This window comes from Anser brachyrhynchus (genome assembly GCF_964034855.1).
Source record: "Anser brachyrhynchus genome assembly, chromosome: 1".
In the NCBI taxonomy this organism is placed as follows: domain Eukaryota; kingdom Metazoa; phylum Chordata; class Aves; order Anseriformes; family Anatidae; genus Anser; species Anser brachyrhynchus.
The window spans coordinates 90,956,028-90,974,538 of record NC_137694.1 but is presented as its reverse complement, the minus strand read 5'-3'; the positions used below and the strand labels follow the sequence as shown (position 1 = coordinate 90,974,538).

The window sequence follows — 18,511 nt, the reverse complement described above, 5'->3', positions numbered from 1 at the left end:
TCTATGAAATACGGGGAATCAGGATTTATAAGAAAACTTTTCTACCTGGCAGGGTCATAATTTAGCTCTTGAATTACTGTCACTGCTTTCATATCACAAAAGGCCTTCAGCAGCCTGAGGTCTGCCTGCTTACAGAAGCAGAAACCAGCGTCTGTGCTAGGCTGACTAAATGTGCCAGAGGGGATGTACTGTAATTATCTATGTTCTCCATACCTATTTGATTTTAATTGAAAGGCCAAGGCTGTATTAAAATTGTCATTGTCAAATTGGTCTTTTCTATTCTTATTATTTTTAGATGTCTGTATGACAAGTGGGTGGACTAATCATACAGTATGAACTGGAAATAAATTTAAGCCATCACACGTGTAGAAGGACTGTAATTATCTCTCTCAGAGGCATAATATTTGGGTAATCAGTAGATGAATTTAGACTATTTAAGTTCATCCTTGGGCACATCAGTGGTGTTCATGGCACTTCAATGTAAAATGCTGTCCAGTTTTACTATGTTTGCATGCATAACCCACTTCTCCTTAAATCTGCATGACTCGAGAAGTATTGTGCTTTGGTGACAAGTACCTTGATAACCATGTCCCCAGGTAACCGTGACAGAGCAGGGAGAGCACAGCTAGGCACTGCTCTCTGGTGTGCCAAAGGAAGTGCTCTGTTGAGAAAAGTCCTTGCATTGCACCTGTTATTGCAACCGCTTTTTGCTAGAAGTTATTTGTGGCTCATTCCTTTTTTTCTGAATGTGCAAACACTGTAATGCAGACAGAATCTGCTGAGGAATGTCGCAAAAAAACAAACAAAAAAAAAACCACCTCGAATTCTCTTCCCTGATAAGCATGTGAGAGAGAAGCAATGTTCTGTTACCATTTACCACTTCAGAAGGAGGGAGGTAGATTCAAGATAAAATATTCATTAGAAAGGGATGAAGCAGTAAGGTCATGTAATTTTCAGGTGCTTATGAGGGTAAGCCAGGCTCATCTCACTCACGTGAAACCATCTTGCTCAGCAGTAGTAAGGTGTCTCCTGAGTAGCCGAAGTCCTCAGGTAATTAATTAAAGCCAGGCTTTTATCTTTAGGTTTTCCTGCAAAAAATGTTCTAATTTTTCTGTTAGAACCTGTTTTTCTTGATTCTTTTCTTTCTGGGCCTGCGGCAGACACACCGTACAGGAAATAAATCACAGTGCTGGGAGGGGTGCGAAGGCCTGGAATCAGCTGCCTTGTGACAGTGTGCTAGGCATGCGACAAATGAAGTGGGGACTTCATTGGCTTGAGACAAATTACACGGAAAAGCCAGATACTGTAGGAATCACAGCTCCACCTAGACCAGATAAGACCTTCAGTTGCTGCTGGCTTACTAATTTCAAACCCTGAGAGTGGCTTTCTGACCTAGGCTGCCTGGGATTTGGAGCTGTAATAACAAACTCCAGCCATCTCTAATACCAAGGCTTTCTTTCTGCTCAGATTTAGGCAGCTTATCTGCCCTCATGCTAAGCATATCCTTAAAGGGAGACCATGACAAAAATATATGCAACTTGCATTTATCCTCAGAAAATAATCAGTAAATGTGTTGCTACTAGCTAATGATTCGCGCACACATAAGATTTCTCTTTATAAGCCCATTTTGAACAAATGTGAGTAAACCTTTTTCCTAGGCAATAAGCCTAGATAGGTATATATAGATATAAATAGATATATATAGGCTTATATAGATAATATAACTGTCTATATCGCCAACAAAGATGTTAATACTGGATGCAATACAGGCCATCGAGGGACACAACTTGTCACTGGTCTCCATTTGGATATCAAGCCACTGACTGCAACACTTTGAGTGCAATTCCTTATCCACCAAGTGATCTATTCATCAAAGCCATGTCTCTTCATTTTAGAGACAAGGATGTCATGCAGGACAGTATCAAATGCTTTGCACAAGTCTATGTAGATGACATCAGTTGATCTTCCCTTAACCACCAATGCTGTAACCCAATCATCAAGTATGATTTGCCCTTAGTGAGGCCATATAGATAAAGAAGACTAAATTGTACGAAATCCTAATGGACACACATCATGTAACAAAACATGTAAGTAGGGTTTCTTAGCGCTTTCATTACAGCAGTTTGTAGAGTAGGAGTCGTCATATTCATTTTAAATATAGAGAGACTGGGGAAAGGGTGTACCAAACAAGAGATGGATAAAGAAACAAGTAGCAAAGTGTAGTGTTCCTAGCTCCAAACATGTGGTCTAGGAGAAAGTATTCAGTTTTATTTATGCATGGTAATTCATGTAAGATATCTTCAATCCTGACAAAGAAGAAAATGGAAGAGGTGCTACATGTTCAAATGAGATATGTATTTCTTTAAAATGATGGAGATAAGTGAGAAGGGATTTTCTAATGCTGAATGACCACATGTTTTTGGAATTGCAAATAGACTTTTTAAATCACAGTAAGCCTTAACGTTTTCAAAGGTAATAGTGATAGAATGTCATGCATTTAGTTTGATACAACTCTTCAGATTTTCTACATATATTGATATTTGAACATCTGCTAAAATGTGTGTGTTACATAGTCCTTTGGGAGGAATTGTTTTTGTGTTAAAATGCTTATGTGTCTAAAAAATATTTACCAGAACTTTGCTTGCTGTTCTTGCTCTTGAATTATTCATGAAATGAGTCAACAAAGTCCCCTTTTAAATACAAAGAGAAGATTGACATTTTTATGACAAATTGGAGAGCAGAATAGCAAAATTTCAGTTTTTATACTATGATCAGTGGCAGTTGATTTCTTTTTTAGCTACGTTTTAATACTCTTCTTATTTTACTCTTGTTTATGGTAATGCTACATGTGTCTGCAGAGTTGTATAGAGTTGCAGCTAAGACTTAGCAAAGAAAATGTATTTCCTTGTAATGGAGCATAGGGTTGATGTACTTTCATTTTTTTTTTTTAACTAAAACAAACACAGCCAGAAGAACTTTTTCATTGAGCTTATAATCTTCCTTACCCTGCAATAAGGCAGTTCTAAAATACTTGGAGACTAATTAACATCACTTTGTGTAAATGTTTTCCTCCAATTGTATAAATGACTTCCTACAAGATTATAAAGGCCTTCTATCAAAAATGATATTTCCTGCCCTTGCACAAAGTGCTCATGTTCTGGCCACAAGCACATTTTTCCATGTGGCATCTGACAATTATTTCTTTATGGTTCAGCAAAAAAGGTTCCATTTTCACATCTTAACACAAAATTGAAAAAGTGAGCCTGAAGCCACCCATGGAAATTCAAATTTCAAGAGAGTAGGATTCTGAGTATTCTGAAGTGATACTTCTGTGTTTCAGAAAACCAGCTATTATGCCAATGTAAGAAAAACAGCATCACTATTCACTGCCTCAAGGACTTTCTTACATGGAACATTGTAAGTTTACGTTCTGCCATCTCTCTTTTGAAAATGTAGTCAAAGCAATTGCTGGACAATGAGGCGCAACTTGGCTTACATTGCCATGGGTCCACTGAGGATATTTGTTCCTTTATCTCAGTTTCTGTCCATTCGGGTGGAACAGTTTGCTTCCCAGCAGTGCCGATGTCTCTGGGCACAAGGAAAGGAATCAACAGAGGTGAGACAAGGCTTGGGACTTGTCTGGAGGTTGCACCACTGCCATGTCAGCAGCAAGGATCAACAGTTCTCTCTTTCACATCTCCACCTGACCAGGAAGTCAAAACTTCTCTCCAACTAAACATCAGTGTTGTTCTCCTCTTGTATGACCTGCTGCTTGTTCAGCCTTTCTGCTGCACTTTGAGTCTGCTCAGACTTGCAGATGACTTCTGAGCCTGTGGGATGAGTGGAAGATGTTTTCTTGCCTTGGAAGCTCTTCCTGTTTGTGGTGGTGGGGTTTTGTTCTTATAAGTTTAGGATATGGTTTTCCCCCTAGTATTCGCATTCCTTATTGTGTGACCTGTTGGAGAAGAAAACAAAGTTCAGTCTACTAGTACACATAGAAAAAAGGTTGAAAAAATGGGACCGATTTCTTTATCATTCCAACATCTTAAAGGGCAAATTGATTTTTTGTTAAAACCCTGGCACACAGGAGAGTTTTGCAATTTCAGCTGCACCTTGGACATCTCTGAGGGATTCTGGACCTTTGTAAAATGCATATAGCATTGTTTCTCAATAGGGTAAGAGAAAAACAAAATCACTGTTATGCTCTTGGTACTGTTATACAGAAGCACTGGGAATTATGGATAACATATAATGAATAGAAAATGTGCTTTTTGTGACTAAAGGACATTTTATTATAGATTTCCCAGTCTGAAAGAGACAGACATCGGGCTCTCCAGCCTGGTTTCTTTGACGGAACAGCGTTTTGAAATACCCCTGTGTATTTTCTTTGTCCTATTTATTGGTCCACAAGTAACGTGGAAATTCAGTGTTTACCTAATGGTAATGATTTTGTGTGAAATGAAGGTTTGTCCTTTTGGTTAAGGAAGGGAGTCTGCTAAATAGCATGGGTTTGAATTTTAAAAAAAAAAAAAGGTGTATGTCAGGTTGGATCCTCTTTCTGACCTTTGTCGAGCTTCTAAGACATCTCTGGTGACATTTTGGAGGTCTGAATTGCAGCCTGAGCAAAATGCACCTGTGTTTCCTATATTTAAGCTAATTTGTGCAATATTAACTGTGAAATTGCAGATGCTTAGGCTCCAACATGGGCTGTATTTAGGTTTCTAATGAACACTTCATGTCCACATTTCTATTGTTAATCAGGCTAGTTGAACTAAAGTTGGTGAGTGTATGCCTGCTCTCAGTGCAGGTACACTTTATGGAAGTGTAGGCAAAGTCTTAATATCTTTATGCTTTATTTCTTGCTGCTTAGTGGAATATTTCCACTGAATAGTGGAAATAATAGCACTCCTTTCCCACACAGGTTATGGTGAAGATAGGTGTGTGATCTGACTGTAGTATGAAGGGGTTTGCAGAGGTACCTCAAATAGCTACAGGCTGGTGTGATATCTTCAGAAAATATCTCTGTATATGTTGTACATCCCTGGAGCTGGAAACAACTTTAAATTCTCACCATTTTCCGCATTCAAATATATTCACTTCAGATTGCCAAGTAGGAAGCTTTGCACTGCTGTCTTTTAGGACTTTTTTTCTCCTATGTGACCCACAAATCAGAGTCTTAAAGCCCTATGTCAAATCTGGCCCCACTGGAAACTGGCTATTCCTTCTAATTCTTAGATTGCAGAAACTCAGCCCAAGGCTGCTTGTGTGCATTTTACTGATTTGACGTACGGCACCAAATATTGGCCATAATCAGAGAGAGAGGTTCCTCTAGCTAAAATATTAATTGTAACGGTAGCTTTAATTCTTTTCAAGTTTAGAATCATTTAATGATGGTTTGCTTCTCTTGTGACTGTAAAAAAAAAAAAAAAAAGCTTAAAACCACTTCCTCAGATGGCATTTTCATACTCTTCTCTGCACAAACAACACCATCTGAATCTCTCTTTCTGTGACTCTCTGCCGGCTTTGCCTGGAGTGGGCAATTTGTTCAGTGCAAAGGGATCTAGGATGTAAGCAAGGACCTGGTACCAATGTACTCATCCTTAATTCTGTATGACTGTCTCACCAACATTTCCCAAACACTTTATAACTGAAAATCAACTATAGTTAACTTCCAATTTTTATTTGTGTATTATACTCTATATAAATATATGTGTATATACTGAAGTACATGCATATGTGGTATGTATACTATACTATATACCTATAGCTTCAATAGGTTTTGCACTGTAATGTATTTTACCCTGTAGAGTGTCCAAGATGCTATCATAACAAATGGCAATAGCATTTTCCACCTTATGCTGTTGTGTTTTTTTTTTACACTGATATAATGATAATCTCAGAGATACATTTAAAATAACTAATCATACAAAATTCTATTCATTGTATCACAGTAAAAATGGACTTTTTTATTTGATTTTGCTCCCAGGGGGGCAAGATTCCTATCCGATGGACATCACCAGAAGCCATTGCATACCGGAAGTTCACATCAGCCAGTGATGCGTGGAGCTATGGGATTGTTCTCTGGGAGGTGATGTCTTATGGAGAAAGACCATACTGGGAGATGTCCAACCAGGATGTGAGTATGGTGTTATCTGAGTTATGTTCTCAAACAGAGGATCAGACTGTGAAAGTAAGTGAAGCATAATGAAACCAGGTGGCTCTGAGTTTTTGACATAGAAGATGATTTAGAAATGAAAATTTCCACATGTCCCTGGTCAGGTAAAATGAACTTAACAAAAAGCTAACATCTTTTTAACAGGGTATTTTGGACCTCTGTAGGAGCAAACTAAGAGGATTTTATCACTCTGGTGGTTTTCTATAGGATGATTCAAACAGTTCCACTGCAATGATGTCATTCCCTTTTACATTCCTTAGCTTATTGTTAGAAAACCCTTCTAAATTTCTGTGGATGCCCTTTGGTTCCACTTCTATAATATTGCATAGAAGTTTTCCATAAATGTCAAATACACAGAATAAATTGCTCTTGGAGCCTGTGAAAAAGAGGAGCAGAGCATTTCTACTAAGAGTTTAATAAAACCAAAATACTTCTGGAAATAATCAACGGATAAAATAGAGAAGTAGACTATTTGATTAGAAGACTTCCAATAAAGGCTTCTTTGCAACATTAGTGAACAGTCCAAGTCTGCAATCCAAACGATTAATGTATCTCTCACAGTATTTCTGTAAGAAGCATAACATTTCCTGAAATAAGTTCTTATATCTGTTTTTTGGTGGTGTTTTTTTTTTTCTGTTGCCTCACTAATCCTAGATTTATTCCATAGGAGTTATGAACCAAGTTTTTTTGTAGTACAGTCAGTAACATATACAGATTTTCCAAAGGGTTGGCATATATCATTACTAGTACTATATTCAAGAAAGCCAGTATCATAGTTGTAGTCATACATTGTTTATGTTACTTTATATGAAATACAAAAATATATATATATATATATATTTCTCCTTTGAAATGAGCACCTCTGGAATGCAAGTCTGCAGCAAGCTCTATATTTCTTTTAATTAGCCATGAAAGCTTTACAGTTGTTGGTGGAGATTAATGAATTGTGTTACAAAGGCTGATGTACTAGGGGAATGCCTTTCATAGTAGCTGTTCACACTGAAATCAGAAACAGAAATATTTATCCATTTATGTGTTTTGGCTTTGTGACCATTTTAACTGTGGATTTTTTCTTATCCCTGTTCTGATTCAGAATAGTTTTTCCCTGCTTTTTTGATTAACTGATCCAGATAAAGCAAAAAGGATAACAAAATAGTCCTTTATCATTTTCTACTTAGAATATGTTGTTTTTTTTGACTCATGGTGCAAAAGATATAGTACAACTAATCAAGAGGCATTATACTCTTGTGAAAAGCTTGTATTAAAAAAGTTTCATAACACTGTAAATACTGGGCTAAATTTTGTTTTGTCAGATGATGGTTTTGATCTCATTGACCCTGCATCTAGATAAATGACAAAGAAAATGGGGCTACTTCCTAATAGGAAGTACATACTTACCTCATGATAAGTTTTTAAAGTATTTTCTGACACTGAGATTAATTACAGACTCACTTTTGTAACTGACTTCCTACCTTGCAGGGCAAGGACTCCCTTGAGAAGGTTGGCTGATCTTCTGCAGCATGCAGTGTCCACTGGAGAGTGTGGGATACGTGTTGCTAAGGATCAGTGACATTCAAGACCTTTTGAAGTTTGGCATAGTTAAGCAGGCAGCTTACTAACTATAGCTTTTATTTACAGAGTTAGTTCAATCAAATGTGAGTTTTGGAGATCTTTTTTAGAGTCTCAACTTCCTCAAAGTCACATACTGTATCTTAACTTTCCTACAGCCCTTTTTGTATGCCTAATTTACTGCCTGGTTTACTTTGCAGATAAACCAAGAGCATTGCACTGCAAGACAATTAGTGAATAAACACATTTGTTTAAACACAGAATGTCCACGTTAATGTAGTTCACAGAACTGATAAAAACAAGTTGATTTAAGTGCCTCCAAGTTCTCAAAAACTTTTATCCTTGTGCAGGTAATTAAGGCTGTTGATGAAGGGTACCGCTTGCCACCTCCTATGGACTGCCCAGCTGCCTTGTATCAGCTGATGCTGGACTGCTGGCAGAAAGACAGAAACAACAGACCCAAGTTCGAGCAGATTGTCAGCATCCTGGATAAGCTGATCCGTAATCCCAGCAGTCTGAAAATAATCACCAACGCGGCAGCAAGGTGACATATTAGATTTTACATTACACATGACTAAATGTCTATGATTTCTTCATCTTCCATAATTACAATTTGTTTAATTTCTTCACCCACTTCTTCAACTTCTAACCATAGCTATTTGCGATCTTGAAGGCTACAGGAAGCTTTCTAATTGTCCAGTTTGGAGAATTATTCAATATTATTTTATTATTGCTGTTATTTGTATTAATGATGTACTAAAATGTATGCAAATTTTGTAAAGCTGGTATGTTATGGTTGTGAAACCCATCATAAGGCTGAGCAGAGGTTTGTGAGAGAGACACAGATGAAAGATGTCATCATGTGATCTTCCTTTTTCCTCTTCTGATCTTATGTTGTGCTTTAAGTGCTTAGTGTTTCATAGGTCACAGCTAGCCATGTTCCTAAGTATTGTTCTGAATCGGGTCCAAACATATCATACACTCTTACACTTTGCTCTGACAAGTCACCTTAAGTTTAATCATATGAATAATCTTTTTGTTTTTAGTAGGACTGACAAAATTAAAAATGCAGTTACATTCCTTGTTTGATAAATGCCTTAGCTAGGAATTCATTTCCAACCCATGCAATATTCCTAATTGCATTAACAACATTCATTTATAATCCTGGTTATTCAACACACTCTGGAACATCTCTATGATGAGATAAGAATTATATCGTTGAGAGAAAATGAAGAGTGTGTTGACACCTAAGGACGTAATGAGGGTGTGATGAAATAAGAGCTTTGGTTTGGTTTAAGTAAATTGGTTTGTATAATGCACAAAATGTACTTCTACTTCAGTGATCTGAAGGGATGTAAAATTATTTTTAGCACAAATACTAGCGAAAAGAATCCTCCATCCTCAAAGCAGACAGAGTTGGGGGAAGCGCACACATCTGCTCTGCTGCTTCAGATCCAGGACTTGAAGGGCTGTGTCAGGGGACAGACCAGAGTCTGCCATGAGGCGAGCCTTCCAAATGAAGGCAACAAAACTCCTCCCAGACCTTTATGTCTGGCACAGCTCATTTCTTGTCATAGCAGTCTAACAGGAAAGTGCAGAGGCAAACAGAGGTAAGGCAGTGCGGCTTGGAGAGCTGCACTAGGACTTGGGCTGCTGGGCAGATTGCGTAGGCCTTGCCTTCTTTTTCCCATATCCAGCATTGTGCTGCATCCTGAGCTAGAGGCTGGCCACCCTCATCGCCTCCTGCTGCCACACCAGAGGCATCAGAAGGAATGCAGAGGTGGGAGGAGGAAGGCAGCTATGTTGATGGGCTTTGCTACTAGAAATATATAATGAGGGAAGGCTGCTTGCACGGTAATTATATTTAATAATTTAACTGGTGAGCATTTAACATACATTAAACCAACATGCTTAGCAAGGCAGTTATTTCTGTTTCCTGCTAGGTGACTGCTTGGAAAAAATCAAAGTTCCTTAAGCATTGTTTTCTCAGTCAAGCAGATTTCTTCTAAACATCTTACACCCCCATTTGGGAAATGTTTGGTGCAAATAATTGGACAAACTCCCAACCAACCCTGAACATGTGTGGAATTTGCTGCTCCACCTGGATCCATACAAGTCCATGGGTCCGGATGGGATTCATCCCAGGGTGCTCAGAGAGCTGGCTGATGTCATCGCGGGACCTCTCTCAATTATTTTTCAATGATCTTGGGAATCTGGGGAGGTCCCATTGGAATGGAAGTTGGCAAATGTTGTGCCAATTTTCAAGAAGGGTAAGAAAGAAGACCCTAGCAATTACAGGCCTGTCAGTCTAACGTCAGTGCCTGGTAAAATTATGGAGAGGATGATCCTTGAAGTTATTGAAGTGCACCTGGGGGACAATGCAGTCATTGGTCCCAGCCAACATCGGTTCATGAAGGGTAGGTCCTGCCTAAAAAATTGATTTCTTTTTATGATAAGATCACCCATCTAGTCGATCAAGGGAAACCAGCTGATGTGATCTTTTTGGACTTCAGCAAAGCTTTTGACACGGTTTCCCATAGGATCTTACTGGACAAAATGTCCAGCATACAGCTAAACAAAAACATCGTACGATGGGTGAGCAATTGGCTGACGGGCAGGGCTCAAAGGGTTGTGGTAAATGGGGCCACATCTGGCTGGCGGATGGTCACTAGTGGGGTCCCTCAAGGCTCCATTTTAGGGCCAGTCCTCTTCAATGTTTTTATAAATGATTTGGATGTAGGACTAGAAGGTGTTCTGAGCAAATTTGCCAACGACACCAAACTTGGAGTTGTGGACTCGGATGAGGGTGGAAAGGCCTTGCAGAGAGATCTGGACAGATTGGAGAGCTGGGCGATCACCAACCACATGAAGCTTAACAAAAGCAAGTGCCGGGTCCTGCACCTGGGACGGGGCAACCCTGGCTAAACGTACAGACTGGGTGACGAGACGCTGGAGATTAGCCCCGCAGAGAGGGATCTGGGGGTTGTGGTTGACAGCAAGTTGAATATGAGCCAGCAGTGTGCCCTGGCAGCCAGGAGGGCCAACCGTATCCTGGGGTGCATCAAGCACGGCATCGCTAGTCGGTCGAGGGAGGTGATTGTCCCGCTCTACTCTGCGCTGGTGCGGCCTCACCTCGAGTACTGTGTGCAGTTCTGGGCACCACAGTACAAGAAGAACATTAAACTGTTGGAGAGTGTCCAGAGGAGGGTGACAAAGATGGTGAAGGGCCTAGAGGGGAAGACATATGAGGAGCGGCTGAGGGCACTGGGCCTGTTCAGCCTGGAGAAGAAGAGGCTGAGGGGGGACCTCATCGCAGTCTACAACTTCCTTGTGAGAGGGAGTGGAGAGGCAGCTGACCTATTCTCCGTTATCACCAGTGACAGGACCCGCGGGAACGGTGTTAAGTTGAGGCAGGGGAAGTTTAGGCTGGACATCAGGAAGAGGTTCTTCACCGAGAGGGTGGCTGCACACTGGAACAGGCTCCCCAGTGAAGTAGTCACTGCACCAAGCCTGTCTGAATTTAAGAAGCGATTGGACTGTGCACTTAGTCACATGGTCTGAACTTTTGGGTAGACCTGTGCGGTGCCAGGAGTTGGACTTGATGATCCTTATGGGTCCCTTCCAGTTCAGGATATTCTGTGATTCTATGATTCTATAGTTATTTTGTAGGGATATACTGGAGCAGTTTGCTGGATTAGGGGAGCAGGGAATCACGACTACCATTTTGGTTTGGGATTGTGATTGTAGAAACCAGTCAAACAACAGCAAAATGTTCCCTGATTATTGTCCTCGCAATGAGGGAGCTGAACCACAGCAGAGTGGAAAATATTAACTGTCATTTCCAGTTACCAGTTCGGAGCAAGTAAAAGCTGATATCCTTTGCGAGGCCTAAATTTGGTCCAAGTAGTGCACAGGAGCACTGCAGCATTGCTCTCTCCTGCCTTGCTGTCTTTGCTCCAATGTTGTGATCTGTTTTACTGGCACGGGCAGCGGTGGTGGTGGCCCTGTCCTGCTGCGATGCTGTGCGTGCTGCTCGTGGGGAAGGAACGTAGGGGACTTCTCACAGCTGCTTTAGGTGAGCTCCGAGTAAAATGCTCCTGGTGGCAGGCTGATGCACGTTTCTGAGGGGAACGTCAAAGGTGGTTTTTATCCTCTTCCCTCCTTCCCTTACTGCTGTCAGTTGTTATTTGAGGCTGTAGTATTCCCCCTGCACCTTTCCCCATACCCAATATAAGCAATTAATCTAAATTATGGAGGTCCCAGCTCTCTTTTACCCATGTCTGTACTGCTACTGGAAGAATGCTAGAGCTTTATGCCCAACACATGTTCTTAGGTGTTCAGAATGTACTTGGTCAGGAAAAATGTTTAACCTGATGATGTCTGTTGCAGAGGTGAAGTCTGTCTCTTACAGATTTTCAAGTTGATGTTTATTTAAAATAGTCACAGCAGTGTTGTGTCCTACTTGCAAGCACGTTTCTGGAGGTACATAAGATATCCCTGTTCTCTGGTACACTGCTTTTAACTGCCTGCAACTGAGGGATGTGCTCAGCTGTATGTCTGATGCCAAGGCCACAGCCCCAGCACATTTTATACTAATATCTCATAGGAATACAGGAGAGGAGTCAAAGCCTTCACTGCTGCATTTCCTTTTTGGTTTTCTATCCCTTCTGGCCACTCCATGGCATCTAATAATTTCTTGATACCCGAGAGGATGTTTCTATCCTTATTGATTGTCTCTTTGCAGACTTTGCTATGTGCTTGTGAACCTTGCTTCAAAGGAATCTTTTTGTAACCTTAGCGCAGCGAACGTTTCATGATACCTTTTCCTCATGTTGTGCTTCATCTCGAATTCACTTGAAAATCCCTTTCCTATTCCTTGCAAGGTATAGAATATGGCTGATTGCTTTCTCGTCTGTCAACATCCACCTTTTAATTAGGTGGCCGCCTTGAGTTCTTCCTAACAAGGCCTGCACTGGTTACGGACACGTGGGTGTTTTGTGTCCTTCAGGCAGCCTTGAATTATCCAGCTCTGTAAACGACTATAGAAGCAGAATGTGGTACACACTGAGTTGTACAAGTCATGCAGTTTTCTAAGCCACAACCGCATGATATTTTTATTTGATTTATGTCTTGCTGTTCTTTCTTGTTTTCTGAGCATTATGTTCATTTTTATAACAGAGTCTTTAGATTGTTTAGATATCTTTAGGGTGGAAGTGAGTTCATAGTTCTTCCAGCTCTGATCAGTTTTATTATTTTTCTTCTCGAGCTTATTATTTTTCAGTCCGCTGTGTATTGCTTCACATTTGTGAATATTTCGTGCAGATACAAAGCAGATGGAAATTTTTCTAAACTTGAATAGGAGAGACAGAGTCACTTCACCCACCTGCTAACCAGTTGATGAAGCTGTGATCTACAAGGAATTAGTAGTTTTCATTTCAGCTGTGTGGAAAAAAATATAACCCAACAGTCACACAACTGAAAAATATCTGGTGTACACTACAACTCTTAAATGGACTCGTACCTCTTTGGTGTCTTTATCTATTTAAACTTTTTTCTTTTATTATTTCCAATTGGTTTCTGAACAAAGCATTTCTCATGTGTGTGTATGTATATACACATGATAGCTCTAGAGTTACAGTGTATATTATCATTTTAGGTATATGAAGCTTACTCTACGTTACCCAGCCATTTGAAAAAGATTGCTTAAAATATGGTGTATATTTAGAATTATATTTAAAGCATTTCTTTGCCCCAAAGCGAATTATGCTGTTAGAAGATGGTGTGACGTTTAGGTATAAGTGTTCTGATGTGGGATTCAGGCAGCCCAGGTATTATGGCAGCCTTCCTGTAGCTGCAGTGGTGAACTTGGTGCTGTGTTCATTCATATCTGTGATGCAGGAGCCAACTGAAGTCACTTTTCAAAAAATTGAAAAATGTTCTAATTCCAACACATATTATTCAGAAATTCTGAATTTCTACCAGGTCTGAGATTGATTTCAAAATTGGGAAGGAGTCCATGCAGACAAATACTTCATTTGCTTCTGTATTTGTGCATTTTTTTTCCTACAACCTTTTGGTAAAGTGAAAGTCAGTGTCAAGTCCTGCTTGCAACTTCCTACTATGCAATTTTTCCATGGGTAGAACTTAAATAAAAATTCCAGAATATAGATATACATCCAAAGGTACTTCATAAAGCTCAGTCAGGTTATTCTTGCTTTAAATAATGAATATGCAATTAGAAGTTATTTGTGTTTATGAATGACAATGATGATACACGTATAAAACCTTTTATAATTTAATGGGAGGCTCTGAAACTGAAGTTTGCAAAATATGTAGGTGTGTCTGTGTAACTCCACTGCCCTGACAAAAACAAAAAAAAGGAAGAAACTGGCCATTGCTCAGTGGTACAGAGGAGGTATACGACTGTATATCCAGTACTATTAGACAATTTCACGTCTTACATTATTTTCCAAGTTGCAGTTCTGTGAAGAGGAAGCAGCATGCCTGATGATGGATATATATATATATATATATATAAATAAATATATTTTTTAAAAAAAAGCATTATTTCTGGAGTGCACTTCAGCATAGAAGGTAGATTTGGTTTCAGATCTCTTGTACATATTAGGAGTTCTCCATTTAAAGTATGAGTTCTGCTAGTATTGTTAAATCTCAAGCTAAAAAGAAAGAAAAAAGCTTATTATTTTCAGAAGAAGCATAGTTGAAATTCTTTTAATATAGTCCAGGAAATTCAAGAGGCCAAGGTTAGATGGCCTTCCAGATGAAAATCTGAAAGTGTTGAAAAATGTGCGTGAATAATTCCTCATACATACTTTCATGTGTTAACAAGTTGTTTACATCCCTATCCTGATTTTCCTGAGCTTGAAGTCTTCCTTGAATTATTCACTGGAGTAATTTCTTTAGCATCTTTTGGCCTATTTGTTATTTGTGAGTAGTTGATAGTAAGCATTAGCATAATAAGCAATTGGCGTTGTTGGCCCTCATTGGGGCATTCTCGCTGGTGTGAAGCGTGTTTGTTCTTAAACATACAGAGCCATCATTTGCAATTAAAAATTTGAAGTTTTCTTCTCAGAAAGCTTGTTTCCACTTAAAACCTGATGATTCTCTGGAAACTCTAGTGTGATAGCTTGAGAGGATATTTGTGAAAATTAAGCTCAGTAGGAGCAGCAAACAGGTCAAAACAAAAATTCAGTCTGCTCAATTTTGCAGCATAGTTCTGGGCCTGTTTTTACAGTAATACTTGCAACAAAACTACTGTTTGTGTTGGCTGAACATTTTATTGAACAGTTTCTTTTTTCTGCCATTCAGTTTGGATGGTTTTAGGTGCTTTAAATATATTGCTGACCTGCTGTCATATTGCTTGCTTGCTTCTCCCTGTTAGGGACATTTGGATTGAAGGACAGAGCTGTCGGCTTAATTCTGAGCATTTCAGAGAGGGCTTAGGCTCTGTACTTGTCTAGGTATTACAAACAGGATCTGGGTTTGGCTGAATGCCGCGTAACAGAAGTCCACGAAAAATTTTTAGCCACGCTCAAAATACAGCAACGATATAGTCTGTGACCTAAAAAGCTCTAAAAGAATCCATATTCTGTAACCCCAGTATGATAGCTCTCTTTCAAAAGTCTGTTAAACACAAAACACTGAATTTATGGATGGGGGGGAAGCTAAACTACAAATCACACAGAAAAATGTCAGACTGTGTTCAAATCAGTACTTGCTGATGTCTAATCATAATTTGGGTTTCATGTGGAATTCAGGCATTAAACTGAAGAGATTTTAGGAACTTCAGTTATTTATCATGTTAGACACAGAAAAAAAGTATCTTCATCTGACTAATGCCTGAGGTAGACACGAATGAACCACTGTTCCTTCCAAATTAAGAATTGTGAGGGCTCACTGTTCACACATACAGTAAAACATCTATCTATCTATCTAATATCTATCGCACCTCTAGCTTGATGCTGCCGATGCAACTCAGACACGAATTCTGCAGCAGGCTGAGTTATGTAGTTAGAATTTAAATGTGAACGGATCAGCGTGTGACCTTATTTTGAGCACGTGCTGTTGCTTGTGCTTCTGCGGAATTTTGTTCGGCTGTTCTCAGCTCAATGCATTGGGTTTACTATGTGAAGCCCTCGTTAGTGTTAATAGCAATGCTGGAGAATGGGCATGCTGAAGAAATGGCACGAAGCCGGCAGCAAGGGCCATAGTGGATGTCAGCAGAAATTCACAGCACAGCTAAATGTGGGATATAAGGGCAGGTCATATACACCAAATGGTAGACACAATGAGCCAGAAAAAGCATTTTAAAAGCTCTCTAAGGCATTTTTTTCTCCCCCTTTTGAAAAGCCCCTAGACTGTCCGAACAATAATGACTGGTTGTTGTTAAGGGTCCATCTCTGGGCCAGCTCTGAATCCCAGGAAATGTCTGCGTGACATTACTTCTGCTGCTTAAAAGTACAGCTTAAGCTGTTTTATGGAAAAGAGAAAAGCCTTTCAGCACCACACTGGTATTTTTTGCCTTCACTGGTTTTGGTGAGAAAAGAAGTGAATAGAGGAGCATTGTTACACCCAGGCATATGATTTATTCCCATCCCCAGGATTCTAAAAAAGATAGAAGCCCCTTGAAAACCATGTTCTGAGGGGCAGCCAGAGGAGTATGAAAGACTGGAGGGCTGACATCTGGGGCAGATGAAATTTTATTGGCTTGTTATCCTAGAGGAAACTGTGGCAGCTCTTTTGCCAGTGGACAGCACGGAGCTAGAAAATAAGTCCAGTGTGACATTTAGAGAGACATATCATTTTGCTACAAGCCAGCAGCCTGACTTGCATTCTTTTCCCCTGTTGATTATTTGTATTACCCCTCTTTATTTCTCCAGCTCTATTTTCACTTCAAAGAGGAGTCACAGCCTGCTTCCTGTCAAACTGTGCAAACATGATATGAGCCCTCCTGAGAAAAAGCAAATGGACCTCCCTAAGATGTGAATTGTATTTTAGGGACTAAGTAACAAATTTTGCTACAGGTACTACAAAAAATGGGCTTGAAGAGGTGGAACTCCGGAGGTGCTTACCTTAACTTGTAGGGACAGCCAAGTAAACATGAGGTCTTTACTTCTCCTCAACATGTCATTTATTTCCTGGTCTCCTGTTGTCACGCTGGTGTACTTATGATTCTGTTTGTTGTAGAAGATACAAGTAGATTTTGCCCTGTGCGCCAGCTGTTCATTTTTATGTGTTTTCTTGTTGTTGTTATTGAAATAGGAGATATCCTTATTGCTAGACCAGAATTCTGGTCTATGATTGTCATAATTATAAAGTACGTAGCATTTGTGCTCAAGCCTGCTTCCCTCCCCATGGAGCAATTTCACTTTACAAAATCATCTTAAAGTTTGCCACAGGAAATTACTTTGTTTTCTAGATGTTTTCCCTTTTAAACAAATCTGACTATGGAAGGGGAAGTCCAGATTTTAAAGCTGGAGGTTGGTTGTGTTGTTTGGAGGAAGGAAAGAGCTACAACATGAAGACTAGGCTCATGCGTGCAGATGTCCTCTGTGCATTCGCAGAATGCCTCCCTTCATGCAGAAGTGATGGAACATTTTGCTTGTATTTTACCGTGGTTCTCGAATTTTACAAGTTAATGTATCCCTTTCTAGCCAGACAGCAGCAGTCTAGAGAGGAGGTTGTATCAGGAGGGCTCTAATGATGTTTTATGCAGTCTTTGTTATATGGTGCAACAAACGTTTCCCCACGTTGTGACAAAAAGCTGTGCTAATGTTAACAAAGTATAGCTCTCCTTGCTGCTGCGAATGACTCAAAGGTTAATTCCAACTGTTAATATAATGGGCACATCCAGAGAAAGCTTTCAGCAACAGGACATTTTGCAACTGGCATCTCACTGTTAAATTTGTCTCTCTAACCCAAGTCTGGCTGATTTTTTTTCAGGGCACCACATGTCAGTAAATACAACTCTGTAGGTAGACACACAGTTGGGATGGACAGGATAGGAAGTCTTTCTGTTCTGTTGAAAGATAACGCAATGGGGTATATCATAGTTGGTCAAAGAAACAAAATAAAGAGAGTTAAAAAAAAAAGAGGGGGGGGAGGAGAAAAGACAAGACAGAGGGAAATGTTCTATTTCACTTCCCCTGAGCAAACATGTAATTTCCATGATTTCTTTTTAATGACTCTCTTCTGAAGCTAGTAGGTACTGATTTATGAAAAGCTGTAAAAGATCAGGTGGAACCCTGCAGGACGTCGTTTACAGCTGCACGGATTGCAACCCATCTAATTTGTCTGGTAAAGTGTGAGCTCATGGCGCACATCACCCAGCCCATAAATTTCATGTTCAGACCTTCTGTCTAGGGGCTGGGTCAGGGGAAAAAAACACCAATGTGTGCAGATGCTCTGAAAGCCCAGCTTTCCCTTGGTGCATGCGAGGAGACATCACAGGCTCTTTGCTGTGAGACAAATTCCTGTTCATTGATAAACTGTCCAGATGTCCTCTCTGAGGAGGAAAGTAACTAATTTTTGTTTGGCATTCTACAAGGAGAAAAATGATACTTTACAGTGCTGGTTATTCTGAGGTCACTTACATTAAAATTAGGTCGTATTTTTTGTCCTGATGATACTTTGATCCAAGTAATAAACATAAAAGCTCTTTCGGGCTACTCTAATTCCTAATCCTGGTGACCTGTTCTATCTCAACTTGTTTATGCCTTTTTTTTTTTTTCAATTAATGATTCTTGT

The 18,511-nt window shown here is 39.8% G+C and overlaps 1 protein-coding gene across 7 annotated transcripts in view; it reads left to right on the top strand.

Moving 5' to 3' along the window:
* Positions 1–18,511, top strand: part of EPHA3 (EPH receptor A3) — a 217,827-nt gene that overhangs the window by 190,052 nt on the left and 9,264 nt on the right. For all 7 annotated transcript variants that reach the window (XM_080603572.1, XM_080603571.1, XM_080603570.1 and 4 more), the window contains 2 exons: positions 5,987–6,136; positions 8,095–8,288. In XM_080603572.1, the coding sequence (XP_080459698.1) occupies positions 5,987–6,136; positions 8,095–8,288 (344 nt within the window). The remainder of the gene's footprint in view (positions 1–5,986; positions 6,137–8,094; positions 8,289–18,511) is intronic.